We start from the raw sequence: 27902 nt of genomic DNA, 5'->3' as shown, positions 1-27902 counted from the left end.
TTCAATGCAATATGAACCCCATAAGAAATATTACTGATAAAATAATACTGTAGAACATGTCATTAATGCATTTATCATAAGGCAGATTATATGGTTACAATAAAAGAATCTCTGAATCCCAACAAGAAACACAGCACGAGGGAGAACTGACGTTAACGATGCGACGCTGAACACTGGAGGACACACACTATAAATACCCAGGCAGGAACATGAGGGAACGAGGAACAGGTGGGAACACAGCCGGGAGAAATTAGACTTAACGAGACAGAGGAAGCGAAACTAGAAACACTGACATAAGATATGAACCTTCAAAATAAAACAGGAAATCCACAGACTGAACACAGATAACTCTGACCGAGAACAGGAGGAACACAGTACAGGGGCCAGAGTGACATCAGGGGCAAAGGAATACACAAGCTAAGAAATATAGAACAGAAACCAAAACACTAGTAGTCGTAAGCCAAGAACCAGAAGGAAAAAAGACCAATAAACAATAATATAGAATCAAAACACTGGGCTACAGGCCCAGGACTGTGACAGTACCCCCCCTCAAAGGGCTGGCTCTCGACAGCCCTAAACAAATCAACAGACCCACAAAACCAGAAAACCAGACCAGGGAAGGCGGAGGGGGTCCAGGACGGAGGGACTGAAACAAAACACAACACAAGGAGCACCAAGAGTCCAAAACAAAAAGTTCACAAGGAACAAGGGAGCAGTTCAGGGGGTCGGCCCGGTGGGTGACGATACAAAAGTTCACAGATTAAGTCAGGGGGCCGACCACGTGAAAAGTGGTAGTGGCAGCGGCGATGCAGGTGAAGGAGATCCGGAGGCCGGCCGCGTGGAAGGCAGCAGCAGTGACGCAGGCGAAGGAGATCCGAAGGCCGGCCGTGTGGAAGGTAGCGGCGGCAGCGGCAGCGGCGGCGCCGATGCAGGCGAAGGAGATCCGGAGGCTGGCCGCGTGGAAGGCAGCGGTGGCGATGCAGGCGAAGGAGATCTGGAGGCCAGCCGCGCGGAAGACAGCGGTGGCGATGCAGGCGAAGGAGATCCGGAGCCCAGCCGCGCGGAAGATAGCGGTGGCGATGCAGGCGAAGGAGATCCGGAGCCCAGCCGCGCGGAAGACAGCGGTGGCGACGCAGGCGAAGGAGATCCGGAGGCTGGCCGCGTGGAAGGCAGCAGTGGCGACGCAGGTGAAGGAGATCCGGAGACTAGCCACGACGGCGATGACGCCCAACCAGTGGCCTGAAAAGCGGCCAGCGATGTTGAGGTGGTGGATGTGGACTTGTGGTGGCGGGGCACCCGCAGTACCAGGCGAGGCAGACGCTGAGGCTGGACCAGGCGAGGCAGGCCCAGACGAGGCAGGACCAGACGAGGAAGCCAGAGGAGGTGCTGCAGGCGACAGCGTGGAAGCCGCAGGGGGTGGCGCTGCAAGCGACGGCGTGGACGGATCTCTCGGACCCTCCAGCGGAGATAGGAGAGGAAGGCTGGAGCGGTCCCACTATTCTCTTCACTCACACTCTCTTGTATTAACTTTTGTTTAACTTTGTAATATCAGTTTGCTAATTCGGTATAACGTCACTGTCACTCTCCGTCAATGCCTTAATTTGAATGTTTCCGTTCTTATTCCCTTTTTCCTCTCTCTCTCTAGTCGCTCACCCTGCTCTTTGGTTTCTTTGCTTCTCTTTTCTATCACTGCGTCGATCACCTGTTTCCCTACCCATCCACAAACAACACCCTCTATTTCTGCATGCTCACTCTGCACGATCACGCACACACATGTGTTTAAAGGCAACACATTTACAACAGCCTCACAGTGCACACAGATATAGGACACACACACTCAGACGTGCACACACTTGCTCATATTAGTTATTATGCACACACATAGTCAGACCTTTGGACCTTCTTGCCGCGCATTTTTCTTCTCTTTATTTACAAACAAATGATGTGTTTCCATTTTCCTCACCCTTTTAAGCGAGACACACAGCGTACATCATTAGCCATACACACACAACTATGGGCACACTAAGGTTTGTCACATGGAATGTGCACGGAGCTGGCTCCAGAGAAAAAAGGTTTAAAATATTTAACCAACTTAAAAACCTACAGGCAGACGTTGTTTTATTACAAGAGACTCACAGGCCTGTCACAGGTTTGAATGAACTTCAAACACCTGAGTTTCCCAATGTGTTTTCAGCCTGCTATAATTGTAGACGAAGAGGAGTAGCAATTTTAATACATAAAAATATTAATTTCACAATATTCGACACAGTTATAGATCCAGAGGGCAGATTCCTAATCGTTAAACCATCTATACTTAATCAAAAGCTATGTATTGTAAGTTTATATGGTCCAAATGTTGATGACCCCTCATTCTTCCACGGATTTTTTAGTACACTCCCTGAACACCTAGATTGCACACTTGTTCTTGGGGGCGACCTCAACCTGGGGCTAAATGAAGAAATGGATAGGCTCAATATAGCAGGAACTCAGCGCAATTGGCAATCCACAAATATAATCAAACAGTATATGAGCAACTTTGGTCTTTGTGATGCATGCCGCTTCCTTCACCCCAACAGTAAGGAATATACTTTCTTTTCACATGTCCATCACTCCTACTCTCATCTGGATTATCTCCTAGTCAGCAGCTCACTGCTGAGTGACATCTCAGACACTGAGATTCACCCTATAACTGTCAGCGATCATGCTCCTGTATCTTTAACACTAATACACAAGAATAATACTACGGCAAGTAAAAACTGGAGATTTAATACATCACTACTCAAAGACGAAGCGTTTATCAAATACTTGAGCTGGCCCCCTTTCTTCCCTCCCCATCCTCAGCTGCCTCCCTCTTCCCGCTTCACCACACCCACACACACACGCAGGGCTTGGCTTGGGGTGCAGGTGTGTCACCAGGGTGCAGGGGAGGCACTCCCCCTCTGTCCCCTTCTGGCCGCCTGTGTCTCAATTTTATTCCGCAACCTAGACATCCACATTACTCATACTCTCATAACAAATACATATAGGGCCTTGGGGGTGGGCACGTTATACAGCGTCCAGAGGATGGTCTGTGTATTCAAACCCACCTCTGGCGCTGGTGCCCTACCCTCAATTTTAAATGCATATAGACACTGAGGGTTTTCGGGAGGAGCCGTGCTGGTCTCTGGCAGGAAGCACCATGCCCTCCTGTGTTTTAAATGCACTTTAGAACAGCACGCAGCGACACTACATATGAGCAGGCGGAGGGAGGTTTGGGGTCTTCACTCACCCCCGTTCTGTTAACCGTCGGGGCTGGGGGGCTGGGAGGAGGTGCTGGCCGTTGGATTGGGGTCTGAGATGCGGGGCCTCCCTGCTACTGCAGATCAGAATCAGAATCAGAATTGTGTTTATTGGCCAAGTATATGTGCAGACACATACAAGGAATTTGGTTCCGGTAGATGGAGGCTCTCAAGCACAGCAATGTAAATCACACGCACACATAAACACACACACACACACACACACACACACACACACATACACACACACACACACACGTGTCTATATATACATTACACATGCATACACATACATAGACAAAGCTGTGTAAACCAACTATAAATAACCAATCTAAACTCATAAGGAGGCGGTCTGCTTTCCTCCACCCCAGAGAGAAGGGTTACATCTCCTGGGTCCGGGTACGGTTTGCCCCTCTGGGGGCAGGGGTATAGAGTATGTTTGGGGAGTGTGAATATGTGTACAGTGTCTATTTGTGTCTGTCTCTACGTCGGGTGAGTGCCGAGTATTTGTTTGTGTATATGGGGGTGGGAATGCACGTTTGTGTCTGTGTGTGCCTGTTCGTCTGTGTCTATATGTCAGGTCGGGTCTTAGACTCCACCTCTCTGGGAACATCTCAGGCTCTCCGAGGTATGGAGGCCTATCTCCCCTCACCACACTCCCTGCCGGTGGCTGATGCCCTCAGACCTTGGTGTGTTGGTGGTTCTTTGCGTCTGGGGCTGGGCGCTCATGTATGTACCGACTCACTCTGGTCGATTGGCGGGGCCTGGCGCCTGTGGCCCGACTGGGCCCCTTCCGGGGGACAGGGTGCCCTCAGGCCTCTGGCCTCTGGGCCTGAGGCCCGGTCCTCTCTGGCACAGCTGGCTGCCGGCAGAGCCTGTGGGCAGGTCACTGCAATCCCTTCTGGCCTCTGCTCCGTGGCTGCTGGATGACCTCTCGTTTGGGGCTCTCCTCAGCTCTTCCCAGGAGGGTGGCACGGTGCCCCCCTGGTGGTCCTCCTTGAGTCCTCGTATTCTGGGGCCTCTGGATGTCTGGGGCCCGGATCTCTTCCATACCTGCTTCATGTCCTGGGGGACGGGGCTACGGCTCCCCACACTTCCTAGCAGATCGTTACATGGAGAAACCTTTTGAATACAAGCGTGCTGATGCACACAGGTGTACACACGGGTGTTCACAGACACAAACTACACCTTTCTTGGCTGCTACCTCAAAGCACATTGTGCGCTGTCGATCTTGCGCACTGCACAATAACATGTAATATACTCTCCCTTAGCTTCCCTGCTTAGCCTCTTGTGTCCTTGTCTAGTCTCGTGTTTTTTGGTTTATTAACAGTTTTTTCATGTGCTATGTGCAGAGGTGTTTTTTTCTGTTCTCAAACTGATCTCCCTATTGGAGCTCAGTCTGAGGGGAGTTATTTTTTTCTCCTTATCTTTCCTCATGTTGTGCTTTTTCCATGTTATACCCCTCTGACCTGTCTTCCCCATGTGATGTTTGTGTAATGTATGTATGGTCGGAAGGGTAAGACGGCGCTGGCACGGCTGGCAGCCTTAACCCAATTTCCCTCGGGATGAATAAAGTATGATCAATCAATCAATCAATCAATCAATCAATCAATCAATATTTAGTATTTATTGTTATCTACTATGTCTGTGAAGGTTCTCAGTCATCCAGGTCATCGTAGTCAAAGGAGTTTGCAAAGAAAAGCGTCTGGACTTCTTTAAGTTGCTTGAAGACGTTTCACCTCTCATCCGAGAAGCTTCTTCAGTTCTAAGGTCAAATGGCCGAGAGTCCCAGATTTAAACCCAGTGGGAGTATCCCCCCAAGGAGGGACAAAGGACCCCCTGGTGATCCTCTAATCACATGCGCCACACCTTGGCGCCACAGCAGCAGAAACAAAGATATGATAAAGTGTCAAGAAGAAGAGTTTTCCGTGAGGGTCAGAAAGTTCTTCTACTGTTGCCAACTTCGGAGAGCAGTCTTCTTGCAAAGTGGCAGGGGCCATATGAAATGACAAAGAAGACAGGCCCAGTCACATACGAGCTTTATTTGCCAGACCGTCAAAAGAATCATCAAGTGTTCCATGTCAATCTTTTGAAAGAGTGGACTGACCAGCCACAGAACTCAACATCCATGTGGGCATGTACAGTTGTGGATGAGGAAGAACCTCAGGAGCAGTACTTCCCTTCTTCAGCTGTCAAAACTGTGTTTCCAGACTTGCACCATTTGCCTTTGGAAAGACGTCAGGAGGTGCAATCACTTATGACCAAGGAACTCTTCAGTCTAAAGCCAGGTCGTACACACATCATTGAACACAAAATCACTTTGCATTCTCCAGACCAACAGCCAATTAGAGATACCACTTGCCGTATCCCAGCTAAGCTATTGCCTGAGTTGAGAAGTGAGCTGGAGAAGATGCTGGCTGCAGGAATCATCGAGCCTTCACACAGTGAATGGTGTAGCGCTGTTGTGCTTGTACCAAAGAAAGATGATCCTAAGCTTAGATTTTGTGTAAACTTTTCTAAGTTGAATTCTGTATCTGCTTTTGATCCTTATCCAATGCTGAGGGTTGATGAACTAATTGATTGTTTGGGAAATGTTAAATTTCTGATAACCCTTGACCTCTGTACCCTTGACAGACTCGTCTAAGGACTTAACAACATTCAGAGTGCCAAGTGGATTATTCACAGTAATGCCCTTTGGTTTGCATGGCGCACCAGCTACATTCCAAAGGTTGGTGGATCGAGTGTTGAAGGGTGCAGAACAATATGGAGCTGCATACATTGATGACATTGTTGTTTTCAGTAGTACATGGAACAATCATCTGAAACATCTTGCTGATGTGTTTCGATGCATCACAAATGCTGGACTTGTCATAAATTCCAAGAAATGTCACATCGCCAAGCCCGAGGTGCAGTACCTGGGTTATGTAATAGGGGGTGGAGGCATTCGCCCTCAGGTGGTAAAAGTGGATGCAGTTGCTGCAGCACTCTTACCAAACACAAAGAAAAGGTTGAAATCATTTTTGGGGTTAGTGGGTTGGTACTGTCAACTAATTCCCAATTTTTCATCAAGAGCAGCTTTATTGACTGACACGACAAGAAAATCTAGTCCTACAAAGATCAGGTCGACGAAAGATGCTGAGAATGCATGTAATGATTTGAAAGACTGTTTGTGTTGGAAACCTGTTTCGCAGTGTCCAGATTTTAACCTTCCCCTTACAGTACAAACAGATGCCTCTGAGGTGGGTCTGGGAGCTGTTTTACTGCAAGGAGAGGAAGGGTGGAAGTGTGACAAAGTGGGTGAGAGCACCACTTGTCCATATTCTTAGTTAACATTCTTGTTTTGATTTAACCATATTTCATATGTAGTCTGCAATAGGGAAACATCTACTATCCCGGGTTTGTTTATGTTTTGCACTTTTACAGATTATATAATATAGCATCTTGGTTTAAATCAATTCTGACAAGTTTGTTAAGTTAACATGTTATTTATTTTAACTGTTAATTGGTTTAGTTAGAACTCACCTTACCTGCCTGTGTTCCAGGAACAAAAGGAAGAAATATCGTTTCTTCCTTTTGTCACTTCCTGTATTTATAGCTTCCTGGTTAATCTGAGGTCACAGGAAGAGACCAGGAGAAGAAGGGGGAGCATCCTTGTAATTTAATAAAGTTGATTTTAGAGTGTTAGTAGAGAAATGGATTTGTTGTAATATGTATTGACCATACCTTAGAGTTGATAGGTTCGTAGCATAAACCTATTCGCTGGAACATTTAAGACAATTCTACTACACAGCAAAAGCAAGACACGAGTAGGCAAAGTTCTTTATGTTTCTCGTGCACGGGAGAGAACTGGACAAACACCGTTCCTTCGCTTGACCCGAGTTGCTCTCGTCCGCTCCCCTGTAACACTGCTCTTTTATTGAGGTTACATGAATATACATAGATTCATTAACATATGACGTATACATACAAACAAAGAGCACCTTGCCTGTGCGTTGTGTAAGTATGTGTGTGTGTGTGTGTGTGTGTGTGTGTGTGTGGGGGGGGTCAGAATGTGACCCCATAAACGACTTCACTAAACCTGCTGGTCTGGAAGTCCAGCAGTTCATCTAAACAAAAGGCACTTATACTTAAACAGATATACGTGTGTGACAGGGGATTTCTTTAAATCACCCCGTAGTTCTTCAGCTGAGACACCTGAGTTAGAAAACACAAACACTGCAGTTGTCTTTACTCGCGAGGGCAGTCATGGACGCAAGACCTGCGTCTCATCACTGTCTGCGTGCTTTATTTATACTTTTCTTGTGTCTCTCTCTGTGTGTGTACAAAGATAACAGAGTTATTCTAAGAACTCAGAACTGAGGTTCCTCTTTTCTAAGTCCGCATGTTCTTACAGAAAGAGGAAGTGGTTAGTAGCTGAATAAGTTCATCACACAAGTTATGAGGTGAAAAGTCACATAGACATGTGGTTTGCTTAGTGAGCCATAAAAAGAGCACATTTCATGTAGCTCAGGGGTGTCAGACTCCAGGCCTCGAGGGCCGGTGTCCTGCAGGTTTTAGATCTCACCCTGGGTCAACACACCTGAATAAAATGATTAGCTCATTACCAGGCCTCTGCAGAACTTCAAGACATGTTGAGGAGGTCATTTAGCCATTTAAATCAGCTGTGCTGGATCAAGGACACATCTAAAACCTGCAGGACACCGGCCCTCGAGGCCTGGAGTTCGACACATGTGATGTAGCTGATCACATTATGTACAATTTTCTTTTAACATTCCCTCCTGTTGATCAGAAAATGAAATGTACAATTCATCAGTTAGTAACTACTTGTCTTTCACATTTTCAGTTACTACATCATTAGTTACACTTCATCTTCATCTAACAAATAGGAAAATAAGTCTTCATGATCTTCATTGGTTTTTGGTACATCTGCATATGCTGTGAGTGACAAACTTATCATCTGTGAAATTACAGCTTTTAAACAAGGAATAACTCAAATAAAGAAAAGCAAAATAAAACCAGGGAAACTCCAACGCCGATCAACAGTCTCTTTAAAACCTGTTAAAGTTGAGCGCTTCTTCCTGGATGAGGATGTTGATGTTGTTGTTGTTGTGCACTTTACAAAAGTCATTCTGAAGGTGTGGTTGGAGATCAGAATTAGTGCACCTGTTCCAGGGTGTTTCCCATAAATGGTTGTGTTAATACGCTCGGCATGTGCGAGCAAACGTAACAGTCTTTCTCTGTGGTCCTGTTAAACACGTATCTGTATCAGGCATTTTCATCCAAGGATGGATGTAGTCTCGTGTCATGTCCATTAGGTGGAGGTTGTCATACGTCCATCTTCTCAGTCTGCCTCGTGGCTCAGCTGCTGTTGGCATCAGCTGGGGTCCTGTAAGGGTGAGCTTTGTAGTCAAGGTAACCAAGAGGGGTTCCCCTTCCCATGGTTGCACATAGGTCCATCACACCTGCACCTGGCTGCCCTAAAGTTGATCGGATGGAGTGCAGGCTTACCCTACGGGGGCCCAATCAGCACTTCCCCCCCTCACCCCCGAAGCAACCAAGAGTAGGTGAGGCTTCCCCAGTGTGCTTCCTCCTTCGTGTCGGGGTTTCCCAGGACCTCAACCTTTTTGCTGTGGCTCTGATGTATCCAGGAGGGTCTCTCTGCAATTTTACAGGCTGTGGGTGTGGTCAATAACACTTGATATGGGCCCTCCCAGCGAGGCGAGCTCCAATTTCTCCTCTGGAGCACACATAATAGGACCCAATCGCCTGGTTTCAACCTGCAAGAGACTGGAGAAGAGTCGTACGGCAGTTTATTGTTTAAAACAATATCCTTATTTTCTAGTAGTTTCGCCATCCATTCTGCCAGAGTTGTTTCTCTGACAGATTTGTCTAAAGGTTCACGTTTTGCAACTGAGATTGCATCTGCTTTTTTTCACTGGATAAATCTCTGGCCATTTTGAGAATACGTCTATAATCACTAGAGCGTATTTTGAGCCTTGACATTCACTTAATTCAATAAAGTCCATGTGAATGGTGTGAAATGGATGAGGTGGTGTGGGGAAATGTCCTCTTTTTGTCCTCAGATTGCCTTGTGAATTGTGTCTCTGACAGATCATGCATGTCCTCACAAATTCCTTTGCTGAAGTTTCAAAATGTAGAGTATAAAAGTGTGTGTCTATGACCTGGACCATCCCTCCTGATGACACATGGGTAACCCCATGGGTCACTAATGCTGCTATTCTGTGTAGGGACTTAAGAAGTATTGGTTTACCTTCACAAGTCATCAGATCATTTTCCAGATGTGCTCCACACTTTAACCATTTCTTCTGTTCTGTAGTTGGCGCTGCTTTTTTTTTCATCTTTAAGGACATCAAGGTATTTGCATAGAGGATGCAGATATTAATGTGTCTACAGTTTGTTGTGCGGCTAACTTAGCTGCTTGATCTGCAAAGTTATTGCCTTTAGTTATTTCTGATTTATCTTTCTGATGTGCAGCATATTTACATAATGCTAACTGCTCTGGCAATGTTATTACTTCTAATAGTGTCTTCAGAAGATTTCCATGTTGTACTGGGTGTCCAGTAGATGTAATCATTCCTCTGTTCTGCCAAATTTTTGCAAAGTGATGTACTGCTGAAAAGACATACTGACTGTCAGTGTATATATTTATATCTTGGCCTGCGAGTGTGAGGATGTCAACGGTTTCGCTTCTACAACTCTGTCTGTTGTAGTTACCGCATAACCTGGGCCATTTTTAGACGCTGAGCCATCTACAAAAACGTCAGTGAAACCAGCTTGTGGTGTGCTGTAAATGTCACCACGTGGCTTTGTCTCCTCATCTAATTTTTTCATACAGCAGTGTGGATGACCTTCTTCGGGTGAGGCCAAAAGTGCGCTCAGGTTCAACTGACAACATTTCTCGATTCTAATCTGTGATTGCGACAATAAGATTCCAACATTTGAGAGTTGTCTCGCAAGTGTGGGGTAAGAGAAATTGGCTTAGATTAAAATTGAAATCACTGCGTGGGGTACTCTGATGATCAGAGTGTGCCCTAAAACAATGTCAGGCAATGCTAAACTATATTCATCTGTAATGCTAGTTTGAAGTTACTGAATGCTTCTTCTGCTTTTTTTCGTTGTAGATGCAACACTACATTTTTACTTAAGGCATTTAGGTCATTTCTATTTTTTCAAAGAACTCACACATCTTACATATTTCAAACTTCTAAGTTAGGATTTAAAAAACTTCTTTATGTGAACTTTTCCCACAAGATTCCATTCTTTCTATAGCAGCTTCATATACAGTATGCACCAGGCTTTTAATCTCTATATGGATGCATTGCTCACAGCTCTAAAACTAGACATTAGTAAATCATATGCCTAATCAATATGTGTCACTGTGATCCACAAGCATGATCACAAATTTGGTTTTCAAACCAACAAAACAAACAAACAAAAACAAACAAAAAACAAGTTGCTGATGGCATGAACGCTTTATAGACATGAGTCAGAAGACAAAAAGAAAAAAAAAAGCTGCTGCCAGAAACAAAGCAGAAGTGTGAGGAAAAAAACTGAGCTCACAGACAGCTGCATGTGTGAGCTTTAATATCATGCAGCTTCTGCTCTAAAAAAATAAAAAATAAAAAATGTGTAACTTGCTCATTAGCTTGGTAGTGTCCACATATTTAATTCAGCTTCTCAAACCTGTAGCTTTAGCTGTTGTATACAGGGTTTGGCTTATTAGTTGTTAGTATAGGTTTGCTCTTCATCTCAACAAAGTCTCATCTAGGATGACAGGTTTTCAATCAGGTCAAGTGACTCTATGCACTTAATTAGCTTAGATATTTTCTTTATTTTCTTCATCTTATATATCATTGTACTGAGTTTGAGCAAACCTTAAGCTTGATGCAGATTACTTTTAACAATTATCCACCTTACATCATAACTGACTGAGGTGCCTCTTATTATTAATATTATGTCATTATTAATGTTATCTTTTTGTTTTTGTTTTTTTATAATGGCAATGGTATATTACAATATACCACTATACTACTAATATACAGTAGTTTATTATAATATTTCACTTATATTTTAGTTTGTATCCATTCAAGGGCTGCGGGTGATCTGCAGTTTCACCCTTTCCCAAGCTGGAGACATTTTCCTTTTCACACACTTTCCTTGGCTGAACAATGACACAGCCTTAATGTACCTTATGCATCTCTCTATTTTATTAATATATTTTCGTGTGAATTATCTGCTTTCATTCATTCTATTCATTCTGGACATGGTTGTCATCCAAACTATGTTTCATTGTTAATACCAGTTTACAGGTTGTTATCCTTCCTATTATTAGTTTGAATCCAGTAGAGATAAGCTCTAATTTAATTTAACCTTTTGTTTATTCCACTTTATTCCTCTTGTATTTATATGTATTCAGTTGGGTGTGTATCCAGCCCTTTTTAAACTTTGATCTCTAATCTTTTACTTGATAAGGGATTATTGTGTTCTTCCTGATATGGGTGAGTGTATAGTGGGACATTTTGTCTTCTTAGGATTTCTCCATCTACAAGCACTGATTTGTCTGGCGCCTGGAAATTTCTTTCCTAGCCACTGCTCGTCAGCAGTGAGTTTGGTGGGCTGATTCCCCATTATCACAGAACTGCAGAGCCTTCTCTGGTACTAGACTCCAGGGTGGTGGCTGACACGCCCTTCTACTCCGCGCGTACGTTGGCTTTTGCAGGATACACAAAGATGGAAGTAGTTCAGCAGCGTATTGTGCTGTAAAATCAACTTACTTCCAAAGACATACACACATATACATACACACAGATAGACATTTGCGTGCTAATTTGTCACGAAGTTTTTCACGGTTACCTCTAAAACCACTCTAAACACAGTTCCTTGTGGCGAACTTAAACCTATTTTGTTATGAAGTATTTGACGGCTACCTCTTGAAACACTCTAAACACAGTTCCTTTTCGGCGAACGTAAACCCTATTTCACGCGTTTATTTCTTCAAACCCTTGTGGCGGGTTAGACCAAAACAGTGTTTTCTCACCCTCAGCTGTCTTTTGCTGGTTGTCAGGTCGTCTGGCTCAATCCCAGCATCGTAGACCAGAACTAAACCACCGGCCTGGACCCGAATTTCACGTCCCAGGTCTTTCACCTCTACCTGGAGAGGGCTGTCGACAGACTTCGGTGCTGGCTTCCGACGACGTCAGGACACAGCAGTCAGACCTTACATTGGAGTCACAGAAACGTGTCTGTTGTTTCCATCGCTAAGCTCGAAGGACCAATTTAAATGACAGGGGATTTCTTTAAATCACCCCGTAGTTCTTCAGCTGAGACACCTGAGTTAGAAAACACAAACACTGCAGTTGTCTTTACTTGCGAGGGCAGTCATGGATGCAAGACCTGCGTCTCATCACTGTCTGCGTGCTTTATTTATACTTTTCTTGTGTCTCTCTCTGTGTGTGTACAAAGATAACAGAGTTATTCTAAGAACTCAGAACTGAGGTTCCCCTTTTCTAAGTCTGCATGTTCTTACAGAAAGAGGAAGTGGTTAGTAGCTGAATAAGTTCATCACAAAAGTTATGAGGTGAAAAGTCACATAGACATGTGGTTTGCTTAGTGATCCATAAAAAGAGCACATTTCATGTAGCTGATCACATTATGTACAATTTTCTTTTAACAGTGTGTTTGCTATACCATATATCAGAAGAGAAGATACAACCTGGCTCATGATCCCAAGAGGTGTGTGATCTATGCCAGAACAGTCTGAAGAGGAGTGAACGCACCCCCCTCTTCATGCTACACAGAGTTGTTACAGACCTCCTAGGATGACACATTCTTTCAATCTACAAATGATTATATACTTCTAAGAATATATAAATATATATTTCTAGGCATAAATGACAATCCAACAAAACAAATCTAACAAGAGTTTTATTGCTAGGAAGAGTAACAGTACAGGTTTGAGTATAGGCCAGGGGTGAATGAACTATTTAAGCAGATGAATGCAGGTGTTCAGGAAGGAAGGACCAGGTCAGTGTAGCTGTGTGCATTTTGACCTTAATTTCTGTTGATTTAAGTTCAGCTATGTTTATTTGAACTGAGTTAATTATTGGAGATGAGTTTTTTTTAAATTTATTTTTGTAAATTTGGTTTGGTCACAAAATGGTGAATAAATTACTTGATACACTGGACAGCATCTGTCTCCTGCACTTCTTTGGCCGCTTAAGTCAAGTCCTACCACAGCCACCATCTTTGAACAGAGGCGGTGGTTTACGACACCCACTGTCTGCCATCTATAATCCAGTTTTGAGATCCCTTCCCAGACGTCTTAACGCTCGCTCACATCCTGGGCCATCTCACCTCAGGAAATCACATGATAGGGTGGGGCTAGGTCTCACAATGAGCTCACCCGAAACCTTGGCTGATTGTGACCCACACCCATTTTCACATCTTGGCTCATGTGATTAGGTAGAGCAGGGGTCGGAAACCCTGGGCACGCGTGCCACAGCTGGCACGCGAAGAGTTAACTGATGGCACGACCATAGCTGGACTGGCTGATGGGGATTTTTCGTTTTTATGGGCCGATGATATATATATATTTTTTGGTAATGGTATAAACAATGAAAAGTGGTGGATTGGCCAGATGCTGGCCGATGTGTAAAAATAGCTCACTTGTATGGCGGTGGCAATGGTGGAGCTTCTACAGAGGCCAGCAGGTGGATGAGGAAAAGGGGAGGCAGGAGGAGGAGAGACCCGAGGCCGCCGATGGTCCGAGTGTCAGGTGAACTGAATTTCAGGTAAGAAGTTATGACCTGCAGTCTATCTGGGTCAGATATAAACCAAGTTTAGGTGTAGTTTATTTTCGTTGTGCTGACTTTTTACAATCAGTTACAATAACTCGTACTGTGTGCTAGCTAGCATGATGGAGTTTCTATACAGCTGGGTGGGTGCTTTGATGTTACTGATACCGTAGTGAACTTTATTTTATTCATAAGGTTAGTTAGTAGAGTTGCCAACCGTCCCGTACAAACGTAATCGTCCCGCATTCAGAGAAAATATTACGCGTTTCGTATTGAGCTGGAAAGGAACACAGTTTGTCCCGTACTTCAGCTACAATGAAAAAGACACAAAGCTGGAGCTGCACAGCTGCCTCTTCTCCTCTCATTCTCTCCCCCTCGCTCGCCTGTTTCTTCTTCAATCATGAAACTGATCAATGATCAGCTGATCGGCTTTTCTCTCTTGTTTGTTTATCGCCCACTTTGCGCCAGAACGGGGAAACCGGCAGATGTCGCGCTAAACAACAGCAGCACGTTTAAGCTTGATCAGCTGTTGTTAGAATTTATTTAATATTAATTTCTAATATCAGCTGATGTTTGCTGGAGCCACAGCCGTAAAAGCTGCTGGTCATGATATCGGTTTGGATATCTGGTGAGAGGGAAACATGAAGATGAAACCAGGAGATGTCCTTACAGAATCATCAGAACTGATGGAGAAACAGTGGTAACTGTGCAGGGGCGGGTCTAACAAAGTTTTGCCAGGGGGCCAGGTAGGGCATTAACAGGGAAGGGGGGCACAAAGACATACTTTTCTTTCTTATTCTCATTTAAAATATCTAGCTTTTATTAAATAATTATCTGAATCTTACAACCAAAGTTTTTATCTGACGTACAATGTATAGAAATCATACATATACCAACAAGAAAATGTACATCACTGTCACAACAGCGTCTGTTTTCATTCAAAGACTTTATGGCTTTTCCTATAATACCTGGTGGGCCGGTCTCTAGTCAAAATCGGCATTATTGTTTCATTCTATTATAGAATCTTACAAGAAAAAAGTAAAATTGTATTCCATTGTGCTTTATTAGCTGCTTCAGTGAAAAACAAATCAACAATGCAAAAAAAACAAAAACAAAAAAAACCCCCCATATCAAAACAACATACTGGAAAACAGTTATTCATCACTTGATTGCTTCAATACAACCCTTGGGCACATATATGCGGGACTTTTCGTGGCTGTTTTGATATCGCTCCCACTCTCTCTTAACCAATCAAATCTGGCTGTGGTAGCAGCTTTAAACTCGGTATGACCCAGGGTGATAGAGGTGCCCAGTCTGGATCGCATTCCAGCATTTTGTTGGCTGGTTTTCCTACAAAACACAACAAACATTAGCCCGCAAAGCCACAGTAAACAAAGCAGCATAGCGCAACGAATTCAATTGAAATCAATATAAGACTTATTTGTAACCTACATCAACAATTATGTTATGATAAATTACGTAATAACTACAACAAAAGACTTACCTTTGTGGAAATGCTTGGAGCAGACTAACATGTGAGCTGGAGTGTGCTGGAACGTTATATTTGGTCTTCGAATGGGTGCAATCCAGGCCATCCGTCGGCTCTTTGTTACTTCGGAAACATGGCCTGAACAATTTCTCTTCCATGATGGAATCCGAATAAAAACTGATCTCTTTACCCATCGGCTTCCCGTGGCTGTCATGCGACCGGCTATTGCAGTTAATAATACAACAGCTTCTTGCCGCTCTTTGTGTTTCTTTTTATCGCTGTGTGACTGTTTTCTTGTGAAAGCCTGCGTGCGCTAGTACCACTTGCCACTCGTACCTACAATCCTTTGCGGTTTTGATGTCACATTTTCGATCTCTATACAATGCCATGTGCTCGGCAAACAGGGTACACTGTAGTCTATAGCACACAGGAGTATTAGCTTATTACGTACACGTTGGTAAGTTGTGGCAACTGACGAATTGACAAAAATGAGCATGCTGTGTGTGTAACAGCGCGACAAACATTATATGTCCTTTTATTAACTGCACAAGTAGTGCTGGTCATAGCTGCTAGCTGACTGGGTAAGGGTGCCATGGGTCTGTAGCTCTGTCCACTGTTTTAGTGAACATATTTAGTTTTAAAGTAAGTTACAGGGCTTTTCCTGCCTTTCTGGGGGGATTATTTTTCACTAAAAACGATGTAATATGCATTTATGGATTAAATGCTTATTTTACAGCAGCAAAATTATTGTATCTCTACAGTTTAAACATTTAATAAACTCTCTGCCTGTAAAGGATAAAGGGCTGAACTGGGACAAAAAATCGGCTAACTGTTGTTCTGGTTTTCTGCTCTGGTTCATGGTTGTTTGTGTTTTCTCTGTATTTTAGATTTGAAATAAACCTCCTAAACAGTTCCTGCCTGCATGGGTATTTCAACCCAGGTCGTCTTTCCTGTTATCAGTGAACATCCCTGATGGTGTTTCTGCACTTGCATGTACGTGTGCCTTTTTTTTTTTTTAAATTTAACAACATCTCACACCCAAAACAACCTAGATATGTAAGAAGCATTACAGACCAGAGGCAAAGCACATAAATCTAATTTTGGGATGTATGGATGTACTGCCCCTTTATTATTTATTCTGTATTATTTTTTGTATTATTTATTGTTATTTGGATTTGAAAGAATCTTAAGGAGACTTACAAGAGATACAACAAAGGAAATTACACATTATCTTTATTATAGAAAAGAAATTGTTACACTCACCAACAAAGCTTAAAATTTACTAGCATTTCATTATTTAAGTCTTTGAAGAATACATTTACAAAAAAAAAAAATATAAAAACAACAGAGTTTATGTTTTTAAACAGAAAAAATACCATGTGGTCCACCCACAGGCCTCATATGCTTAGCATAAATGTTAACAACCAAATGGATTCTTAGAGCAGATGAAAGGATAACTGCAAGTACACTGAGTGTTACTCCAACCATCTGGAATTAGAAAGCGAAAAATCAAAATTAACATTAAATTCATTAAGGCAGTGGTTTTATCATTAATTAACAACATTTAAATAGAGGTCAGCACCTATTGTTTCTTATTTAAAAATATATTCATTTCATCCAAATTAGAATTTTTCACCTAGATTAACACCCCACCTGCAGTTACTTTGTACCCCAGCAGTTTGGCATCCTCACAGTAGACTGACAAATTATGCATTGTAATTCCCAGTAAGCAAACCCTTTTAACACACTTTACTGACACACTGTATATCAGATTTGACAAAATGGCATACATTAAAACACAGGGTGTGTCAGTCTCATAGCTTGAAGAAGCCATGTATCAAATTTGATCTGAACTAACATACCGAGGTTAACTCGACAAGTCACGCTCTGTGTAAGAAAATAAAATAATATAACATTTTCAGAAGCTGATATTACTCACAGGCAGATTGTAGGTAGAGGCAAGAGTAGGTGCTGGAAGAAGACTGGCTGTACCAGTTGGTGTAATAGAAGCCCTCACGGTCAATCCAAAGCCACTGGTTCTGAGAGGCAAAGAACATATGTGTGAGGAAGTGTTGTCTTGGTCTCTTCAGTTACTCTCATATCCATTCTGTGTAAGTCTAGACCCACTTCTGACCAGGTCCTAAGTTTGATCTGGACTGACTGAGGTAGTGTTTCTTTTTTTCTAAAACTCTACCTGCAGTCTGAAACCTCCCAGCCAAGCAGTAGTCCGACCCGCTGTCTGTGTCATCTGTTGGAGGAAGCTGTACTCTCTGGGGTTGGCAACTGAGGCCAGATTGCCACCCAGACTATTGCAGTACTCCTATTGGATAGATGAACCACAAAGAGATGTATCATTAAGCTGCAGTGTGAACTTAAAGCTCTGCGAGTCATGTGGCAGACTGACTGACCTACAAATATATACAGTCACCAAAGCTTTAGGTCAGGTGAAGCAGAGGCTGTCATTTCTATGATTTCCATGAAAGGGTGTTTCTAAAAATTTGCTCAACTAATTCAAAAACCATGGATAATCTCATTGTTCAGCTGTAAATGTATAGTTTAGATCAGTGACAGTACCTCAGCAGAGATCCAGGACTTGGGACTATTGATGAACTTGAAGCAGCGAGAACCATAGCTGAACCAGCCATCTGGACAGAAGCTAAAACGAGCTGCAGACAGGCAGACAGTAATGAATGCTTCATTATTGTGTATACTTTTGTTTCTTTACTTTTAATCACGCTTTTATAGCATGTTTAACAGCCTCAAAAAGCATATAAAATGACATTTTAATGGGAGAGAAAAATATATTGATTAAGTAAATAAAGACATTTAATAAAAGCTAAAATTCCTATTGCTCATCAGTTTCACCACAGCATCCTTTCCAATCAATCCTCAGTAGGGGTGGCAAAAATATGGGCACTAGACTTAATAAGCTTACACATTCATACATATCCAAACTTCTCTAATGTGGCTGGCAGAGAGAAGTGTTTGAATTTGATTTGACTATTTGTTGCTGTTAATTAAAAGATTATTTACCAGTGAGCTAAACAAGATCAAAAAGGGAATTCTTACATTGAGGTTTGTCTGCTCCCTCAAACTCTTGGGCTGCACAAAAACGAAAAACACAATCAGTGATAAAAAGGAAGATATATCTATATCTATATATCTATATATATATCTATATATCTATATCTATCTATATATATATGTATATATATATATATATATACATATATACATATAAATATATCTATCTATGATTTTAAGGATATTCTCATTGGTTCCTACACACAAGATGTGAAGCCCTTTACCATTATGTGAAACTGAAATTGCATACAGGTCATTTATGTGCCTTGTAATGAGTCCAAGTTAAATTTGTGTGAGTTGGTTAAGGATGCACATTGCTAACCCTCAAACTCTGTAACAGTGCGATTCAAAATAACATTCAAGTTGTGACTGTACTGATGATACTATACTTGAAATTTGAGATGATACTGAGGTCTAAGGTTGTGGCGCTGAAACTCTGGTTGAACTGACCAGGGGCAGCAGCCACGTCTTCCTTCAGGATGACCATTGCTTCTTCTGTGGACAAACCACATGTGTGTTGGTTTTAGATTCTTACTGTCTTTGTACATCTTGAAACAAACACCTTCAACACTCACCTGAAGCCTCATGATTGTCTTCAGCTGGAACTGCAGAGAAAAAAGAGACACAGTCAGTAAAAATGGTGCATTAGTGACTCTCCCATCATTTCTTCAGGGTTGGCTGATTGAATCTGACCTGCCAGTGCAGCATAGAGGAGAGCAGAGAGGAGCAGGACAGTCTTCATGTTGATGCTCTGTTATGAAATACACAAAAACAGCCAATAAATATCCAGAAAGAGCAGAGGCATGAAGTCAGTGAATGAAAAGCTCTGCAGTAGGGTTCTTACCTGTCAGGTAAAGCTATTGTTCAAGTATCAGCTGAGTGATGCAGTAATGACGGGGAAATTCTCTGCTCTTTATATACACAAACTGAGTCACATCAGGTCACGTTCCTGTGGGCGTATGCAGGCCAGGAAGATATTTGCAAAGTGTGCATAAAGGTATGTACTTGAACTCTGATCTGTTTGGTAAACAGGAAGTTATAATGTGCAAATTGTATCTGGCACATGTATTGTGATACATTGCCTCATGTTGTTTTGATTAGGTGCAATACAAAAACAGTGAATTGAAATGTATTGGACATTAACAGTGGTTGCCAAAAAATGACACACTTCATTGTCTTCAAAATGTGTTTTGACTTGTCAGTTGGTACACGATAAGCATGTAATGATACTTAAGGGAAACAAGCAAGTAAATGAAAACAAGGACAAAAAAATGAATGACGGATCTTGTGACATATTCAAAACATACACAAGCTATGACATATGAACAGGACTGAATACCAAATAAAAAATAACACTAGCCAAATCATATTAGCAGAACAATAACAAGGCAAGTGGCATAAATGTAAAAGTAGTCTTTAAAATTTAAAACCTCCTCTGAGTAGTAATGATAAACTTTAGACAATGATACTCAAACATCATGTTTTCTTGATGCACAATGATCCGTTTATGAAACACTGTTTATGGACATTTAAGGAATTACTTTTATTACCAAAAGATCTGGTATTATGGGGAACAGTCCATACTGTACCATTTAAACAAACCCAGAATCACATAGAATGTTTAAATAAACAAATTTAACGAGTCCAAAAAAACTCACAAATTCTAGGTAAACTTTCCCAGGACCAGGACAGCACCACAATGCATCCCAGAAGTCAAACACTCCAGATTCTTGTTGTGACAATCTGTTTCGGATGTGTCATGTTTTGGAATTCAGCAAGTTGGAATACTCTGGTTTAGAGTGATCTCCATGAACCAGCAAAAGGCTTTTGATAGAAAGGATCATGAGGATTTGTGTTATTTGGTTTTGTACACTTTTAGATTAATATTATTTAATCATTGTAGTAAGACTATTGGCATCTACAGCTGGACTGTTTAAACCAACTGTTCTGCTTGCTTATGCAGATGACTTAAATGTTTTTTATTAGGAGGGATGCAGATGTAAGGGCATTAGAGTCATGTCTTCGTAGGAGAAATGTTTAAGGGCTGAAAATTTCACGGTCCCCATGTCTCTCCGGCTGGCTTACGTTGGGCTACGGTATAGTTTTTTGTTTTGTCTGTCACTCCCCCGCTCCCCCTCCCTCTCTCCTTCACTGTCCTCTGTCTGCCTGGGCAGAGCTCGCCTCTGACCTCCTGCTTTTGGGCCCACGCACCTGTGCTGATGATCCACACCTGCCGCTGATTAGTTCCTGCTTTTTCCTGGCCGCTATTTAAGGTTGCGGCTTAGAAGAGCTCGTCGCTGCAACGTTGAACGCCTTGAGTTCGTAACCCCCCAGCTAAATCTAAAAGTGCTTTAGTGATTGTTTGGCGTAGTATTAATGCTTGCTTCTGTGTGCAGATTCCCTGGACCTGTTCAAATGTGGCGACAAATGCGTCCTCCTTTTCCCCAGATTTGAAGGATGGGTCGAGTGTATCCTTTGCGTCCAACCATATCCTAGGATTCATTGAGTCACATAGAAGAATTTTCCCCATAACAATTGCGGACGAAGCAGGAATAAATACGGGAGAGGAATGAACCTGTTTGTTATATGTTTTAGGGAACATAGACCAAACGGCTCAATTTATTAAAATGAGGAGAAAACGATCACCTCTTCATGGGGGTGAAGAATTCGGCCACTGTGGCATGGAGGTACAATAATAAATCAATTTACACATCATATTCATATGAGTACACTTCTATTAACCCTCATGCTGTACAGAACCTGTGATGTGCAAACGGTATTCCTCTTGTGTTCTCCTGTGAAAACTTTTGGATTTAGGGATTAACATGGTTGCCATGGTTTTCTCTTATTTGTTGTGTGTGATCAGGAGAAGATGGGCCTGCAGGGGAAAGTCACCGCCTCGCAGGTCAGAAAGAAATGTGATAACTTACAGAAATACAAAATATGTGTGTTATCAAGAAGATACTTCTTAAGAACACAAGTTAATAAATTACAATTACTAACAGTTGTTGTGTTGTTCTTATTTGTCTACTGTCATTTCTGATTTTCTCTGCCTTTGGGATTGCAAGTATCCAGGATCAGGAGAGGGAGTCAGTAGGAAGCCTACTGCTGCTACTTGGCCCTGGTTTGCCCTCATGGATGAGGAGATAGGACAGAGGTCTTCCATTAGGCCTCTGTCCTAATTTCCTCTCTACCTGAGGACACTCCAGGGCCAAGCGCAGCAGTGGGTGACTAAAATGAAAGTGATGAGGAAGGTATCAGCCACCCACACAATGAGAAAGAGGAAAAGAGACAGGGATGATGAGCTGCTAGACCTCAACAGAGAGGACATGAAGCAGCAAAGAGAGTCTGAGGACAGGAGAGCACAGGAAAGCAGGGAGAGGATGGTGTGATGGCATCAGCCACACATGGGCAAAACAAGTCCATTCATTCACTTTATTAGTTTGGTTTTCAGTTACTTCACTAATAAAATTCATTAATGTTTTTCCTTAAGCCTAACACTGATATTATGAAGCGTGCATGTAATAGCATTGTGTGGTTTTTCTGAAAATGTTTTCTGTTATATTAATTATGTTTCTCTTTCTTTGAGTTACCTGGTTTGGGGCGGTGGCTGTTTCCTGTCTGGGTTGTTTCCTGTCTGTTTCCTGTGTGGCTGAGGACTTTGAAAACAACACCAACCATGTGCTATCAGAAACAGGGGTGTTTTAGGTTTACTTTTGTTATCCTGTAGGTTGAGAGAGTAGTCCTCAATGGTGGCTGCAGTTTGACTTGTCTCTAATGTGCCGATGATGTCGTGGAGTTTGCCGAGCGCTGCTGTGGAACGGGATGTAAACAATGGCCAAAAATACAGCTGAGAAGTCCTGCGGCAGATAGTAGGGGCGGCATTTCAGCATTAAAAACTCAACGTCTGGGGAACAGTACTTGTGGACAGTCTGTACATCTCCTGTATGAACAGGTCCAGGGAATCCGCACATACAAGCGAGTATTAACACTACCCCAAACAATTATTGAAGCAATTTTAGAATTAGAGGGTTTATGAACTCAAGGCATTCAACGTTCCAGGGACCGGCTGGAAGGAGAGTGACAGACAAAACTAGAGAGCGAAAATTTCAGAAGAAATTTTAAGTGTGCCTATGCTACTGTCAATGAGTGTAGTTTGCCATTCATACCACCAGAAGGAATAAAACAAAGCAACATGAGAACTGCGCCAAAATATCCAAACCGATATCATGACCAGCAGCTTTTACAGCTGTGGCTCCAGCAAACATCAGCTGATCCTAGAAATTAATATTAAATAAATTCTAACAACAGCTGATCAAGCTTAAACGTGCTGTTGTTGTTTAGCGCGACATCTGCCGGTTTCCCCGTTCTGGCGCAAAGTGGGCGATAAACAAACAAGAGAGAAAAGCTGATCAGCTGATCATTGATCAGTTTCATGATTGAAGAAGAAACAGGCGAGCGAGGGGGAGAGAATGAGAGGAGAAGAGGCAGCTGTGTAAAGACACAGAATAAATCCAGCTTTGTGTCTTTTTTTCATTCTAGCTGAAGTACGGGACAAACTGTGTTCCTTTCCAGCTCAATACGAAACGCGTAATATTTTCTCTGAATGCGGGACGATTACGTTTGTACGGGACGGTTGGCAACTCTACTAACTAACCTTATGAATAAAATAAAGCTCACTACGGTATCAGTAACATCAAAGCACCCACCCAGCTGTATAGAAACTCCATCATGCTAGCTAGCACGCAGTATGAGTTATTGTAACTGATTGTAAAAAGTCAGCACAATGAAAATAAACTACACCTAAACTTGGTTTATATCTGACCCAGATAGACTGCAGGTCATAACTTCTTACCTGAAATTCAGTTCACCTGATGCTCGGACCAACGGCCGCCTTGGGTCTGCTTCTGCTGCCTCCGGTTTCCCTCATACACCTGCTGGCCCTCTGTTTGAGCTATACATTAGCCACCACCAAACAACTGAGTTATTTTTTCACATCGACCAGCATCTGGACAATCCACCACCTTCCACTGTTTATACCGTTACTAAAATGAATACATAAATCATCAGCCCATAAAAATGAAAAATAAGTCCAGCTATTACACAGAGTCAACGAGAAAGACCGGTGTGTGTGTGTGAAATAGAAATTTTTGCTGAAAAGTGGTGAAAAAAAAAAGTTGCTGTGAGCAGGATTTGAACCTGGCCCTCCTGGTCTCAAGGTGGCTACTCATCTCACTGAGCCAAACTCATTCCCACAAAGAAGAGGTGGAGAGACTGACAATTCTGCTGAAATGAGCAGAAGCTGCTGAGAATTTGTGCTGATAGGAGGTGAAAAGGCTGAAAATTCTGCAGAAAAGAGGTGAATCAGCAGAAATTCTGCTGAAAAGAGGTAAAGAAGCAGAAAGTTGCACTGAAAAGAGATGAATCAGCAGAATTTCTGCTCATAAGAGGTTTTTTCAGAAAACAGCTGAGATTTGTGCTGATAAGAGGTGAAAAGACTGAAAATTTTGCAGAAGAGGTGAGTAAGCAGAATTTGGGCTGACAAGAGGTGAAAATTCTGCTGAAAAGAGGTCAATCAGCAGAATTTCTGCTGAAAAGAGGTAAAGAAGCAGAACGTTATGCTGAAACGAGGTTTTTGCTGAAAACAGCTGAAAAAGCTGGGATTTGTGTTGATAAGAGGTGAAAATTCCGAAAATTCTGCTGAAAAGAGGTCAAGAAGCAGAATGTTGTGCTGAAAAGAGGTGAATGAGCAGAATTCTGCTGAAAAGAGGTTTTTGCTGAAAACAGCTGAAAAAGCTGGGATTTGTGCTGAAAAGTGGTGAAAAAACTGAAAAATCTGGTGAAAAGGGGTGAAGAATATGAAATTTGTGTTGAAAAGGGTTAAAACAGTATAATTGTGCACTGAAAAAAACAGTTGCCATAACCGGGATTTGAACCCAGGCCTCCCGCTCTGAGAACGGATGCTTATCTCACTGAGCTAAAACACAGCTCAAACCGGCAAGGAAAATCAGTGACCCCACTGATAATGTGGAAGAAATGGGCAAAAAATTTGCATAAAAAATTCAATATCTCAAAAACTATAGAAGTTATGAGCACCAAAAGTCATAGCCGGCATTAGCAGAAAAAGCAGAATTTTTTAAAGTTTGAATGGCGAAAATTGGATAAAAACTGAGGGAGTAGTTAAGTGCCAAAAAACGTACGGAAGCAACTAGAATAAAGTATAAAGAACTAGAAAAATTTACATTTCCTGCGAAAATACTGTGTGGATGCCTTGTAGTGGAAGCAGAAGACGTAGAACTATGTGCTGAAAAGAGGTGAATAAACTGAAATTTCAGCTGAAAACATGAAAAAGCTGAAAATGCTGAAAAGAGGTGAAAAGGCTCAAAATACTGCTGAAAAGAGGTAAATCAGCAGAATGTCTGCAGAAAAGAGGTAAAGGAGCAGAACGTTGCGCTGAAAAGAGGTGAATCAGCCAAATTTCTGATGAAAAGATTAGTTTTTCTGAAAACAGCTGAAAAAGCTAGGATTTTTGCTGAAAAGGGGTGAAAAACTGAAAATTTTGCTGAAAAGGGGTGAAGAAGCTGGAAATTCAGCTGAAATGGAGTGAAGAAGCTAAAATTTGTGTTGAAAAGGTTTTTTAAAAAATGTAACTGTTAACTGAAAAAGATGTTGCCATAAGCGCAATTTGAACCCGGGCCTCCCGCTCTGAGAACTGCTGCTCATCTCACTGAGCTAAAACACAGCTCACTCCAGCAAGCAAAATCAGTGACCACATTGATAATGTGTTCCATTCATTTCAATGGTCAAAAGTCATAGCACACATTGGCAGAAATAGCAGAATTTTTCTAAAGTTTGAACATAGTATTTATACTATAACATAGTCTTTCTTCTAAATCATAATATTTGAACCAAATGATAGTATTTCTGCCAAATCACAGTATTTCTGGTAAATCACAGTGTTTGTGCCAAATCACAGTATTTGTACCAAATCATAGCACTTGTGACAAATCATAGTTGTTAGCTGAATCTGTGCTAAAACATAGTATTTCTGCTAAAACGTAGTATTTATACTAAAAAATATTTTTTCTTACAAATCATAGCATTTGTGCCGAAACATAGAAAATTCTGCCAAATCATAGTATTTGAGCCAAATCATACAATTTGTGCTGAAACATTATGTATGATTTATGATTTAGCAGAAACGCTGGGACTTGGTAGAAATACTATGATTTACATGAAATACTTTGACTTAGCAGAAATACTATAATCTAGCAAAAAGTACTAGGATTTAGCAGAAATACTATGATTTGGCACAAATACTATGTTTTAGCACAAAAAATATGTTTTGGCTCAAAAACTTTTATTTTGCAGTTATACTATGCTTTGGAAGAAATACTATGCTTTGGAACAAATACCATGATTTGGCAGAAATACTATGAGCAGTAAAAATATAACATAGCAGAAATACTATTATTTGGGTGAATGCTATTGTTTGGCACAAACACTATGATTTAGCACTGTACAGAATGGTGTACGTCAGTTTAATGCTGGGTGGTGCTGCAATAGTAGCTATCCTCGGTCAGAAGGAGAGGCTGACATCCAGGGATTAGATTACCACAGGTGGAGTTTATTGGCAGTCTGATGGATGTTACAGGGAGATATGGCATACAGTAGGAGGATGTGGAGGGGTGATATGGTGTGGTTTCTATGATTAAGAACAGGGTATACATTACAACATGAATACGGATTAAAGATGAAAGAAACTGGCAACAAATTCCTCCACTACAAACCAGTCTGATACCACTTCTTGCAGTGTTCACATTTACTAAGGCACTACCCAAAAGGCGCCACAAGAGGGCACTCCAACACAAGAGATGACCTATGTACACTGATGCACTTAGTAACAGTCAGCCTCCTACTTAGCCACTACGTAATACAGTGATATTACAGTGTACAAATTCACATAAATTTGCAGGGGGAACAAACAAAGCAGGAACAAGCCCAAAACAATAAAATAACTGGGCTGCCATACCTATCGCTAACTAGCACATACGCTAAAGGTAACTAAAACCAATACACACAAGTAGCAGGGTAAACATCTTAAGCATGGAACATTAACTCACGTTTATGTGACACACACCATCCCCAACAAATACAGGATGGGCTATTTGCTCCCCTTCCCAGCAGCTCTCTCCTCAATCGTTAGCACAGGAACAAAGGAAGACCATCTAGCTCAGAAGTCCCATGAATCCCCTCACTGCTCAGAGGCTGCTGGGTAATGTAGCTCACACTAACACAGGCTTTTCTACAAGCACAAATACTATAACATAGCAGAAATACTGTGATTTTGTTGAAATACTATACTTTGGGACAAATACTATGATTTGGCAGACACTGTGATTTAGCAGAAATACTATGATTTAGCAGAAATACAATGTTTTTGCAGAAACACTGTAATTTCACTCAAATACTATGAAATAGCAGTAATACTATGATTTAGCAGAAATACAATGTTTTTGCAGAAACACTGTAATTTCACTCAAATACTATGAAATAGCAGTAATACTATGATTTGGCAGAAATACTATGTTTTAGTACAAATACTATGACAAAGCAGAAATACTATGACTTAGAAGTAATACTATCACAAAAGGGATTCCTCAAAATACTATGAAATTGCAGTAATTCTATGATTTGGCAGAAATACGGTACAAATGCTATATTTTGTTTTGAATACTATGATTTGCAACAAATACTATGATTTGGCACGAGTAGTATGATGTAGTACAAATACTACGAATTGGCAGAAATACTGTGACTTAGTAGTAATAATATAACATAACAGATATACTGTGATGTTGCAGACAGTATGTTTTTGCACATATGCTATGATTTCGCTCAAATACTATGAAATTGCAGTAATTCTATGATTTGGCAGAAATACTACCTTTTAGCACAAATACTATGACAAAGCAAAAATACTATGACTTAGTAGTAATACTATAACATAACAGATATACTGTGATTTTGCAGACAGTCTATGTTTTTGCACATATACCACAGTATGGCAGAAATACTATGTTTTAGCACAAATACTATGATTTGGTATAAATACTATGTTTTGGCACATATACCTTATTCAGCAGATATAGTATAACATAACAGAAATATTAATTGGGCACAAATACTATAATTTGGCACAAGTACCATGTTTTGGCAAAATCCCATAATTTGGCA

At 41.7% G+C, this 27902-nt stretch overlaps 1 protein-coding gene across 1 annotated transcript; it reads right to left on the bottom strand.

The window, feature by feature from the left end:
• Window positions 1–16831: 16831 nt before the first annotated feature.
• LOC100702492 (ladderlectin) lies at window positions 16832–19617 on the bottom strand. The gene is made up of 9 exons (XM_005461356.4): window positions 19510–19617; window positions 19359–19416; window positions 19241–19270; window positions 19116–19160; window positions 18651–18683; window positions 18156–18247; window positions 17776–17901; window positions 17521–17620; window positions 16832–17069 (listed from the first exon to the last, which is right to left on the bottom strand). Exons 2-9 carry the CDS (start codon window positions 19405–19407, stop codon window positions 16999–17001), a joined length of 546 nt encoding a protein of 181 aa, XP_005461413.1. The 5' UTR covers window positions 19408–19416; window positions 19510–19617; the 3' UTR covers window positions 16832–16998.
• Window positions 19618–27902: the final 8285 nt, after the last annotated feature.

Source organism: Oreochromis niloticus, linkage group LG6, assembly GCF_001858045.2.
Source record: "Oreochromis niloticus isolate F11D_XX linkage group LG6, O_niloticus_UMD_NMBU, whole genome shotgun sequence".
NCBI classification, from domain to species: domain Eukaryota; kingdom Metazoa; phylum Chordata; class Actinopteri; order Cichliformes; family Cichlidae; genus Oreochromis; species Oreochromis niloticus.
Note: the sequence above shows the minus strand (reverse complement) of the source record. Positions and strands in the feature narration are given on the sequence as shown.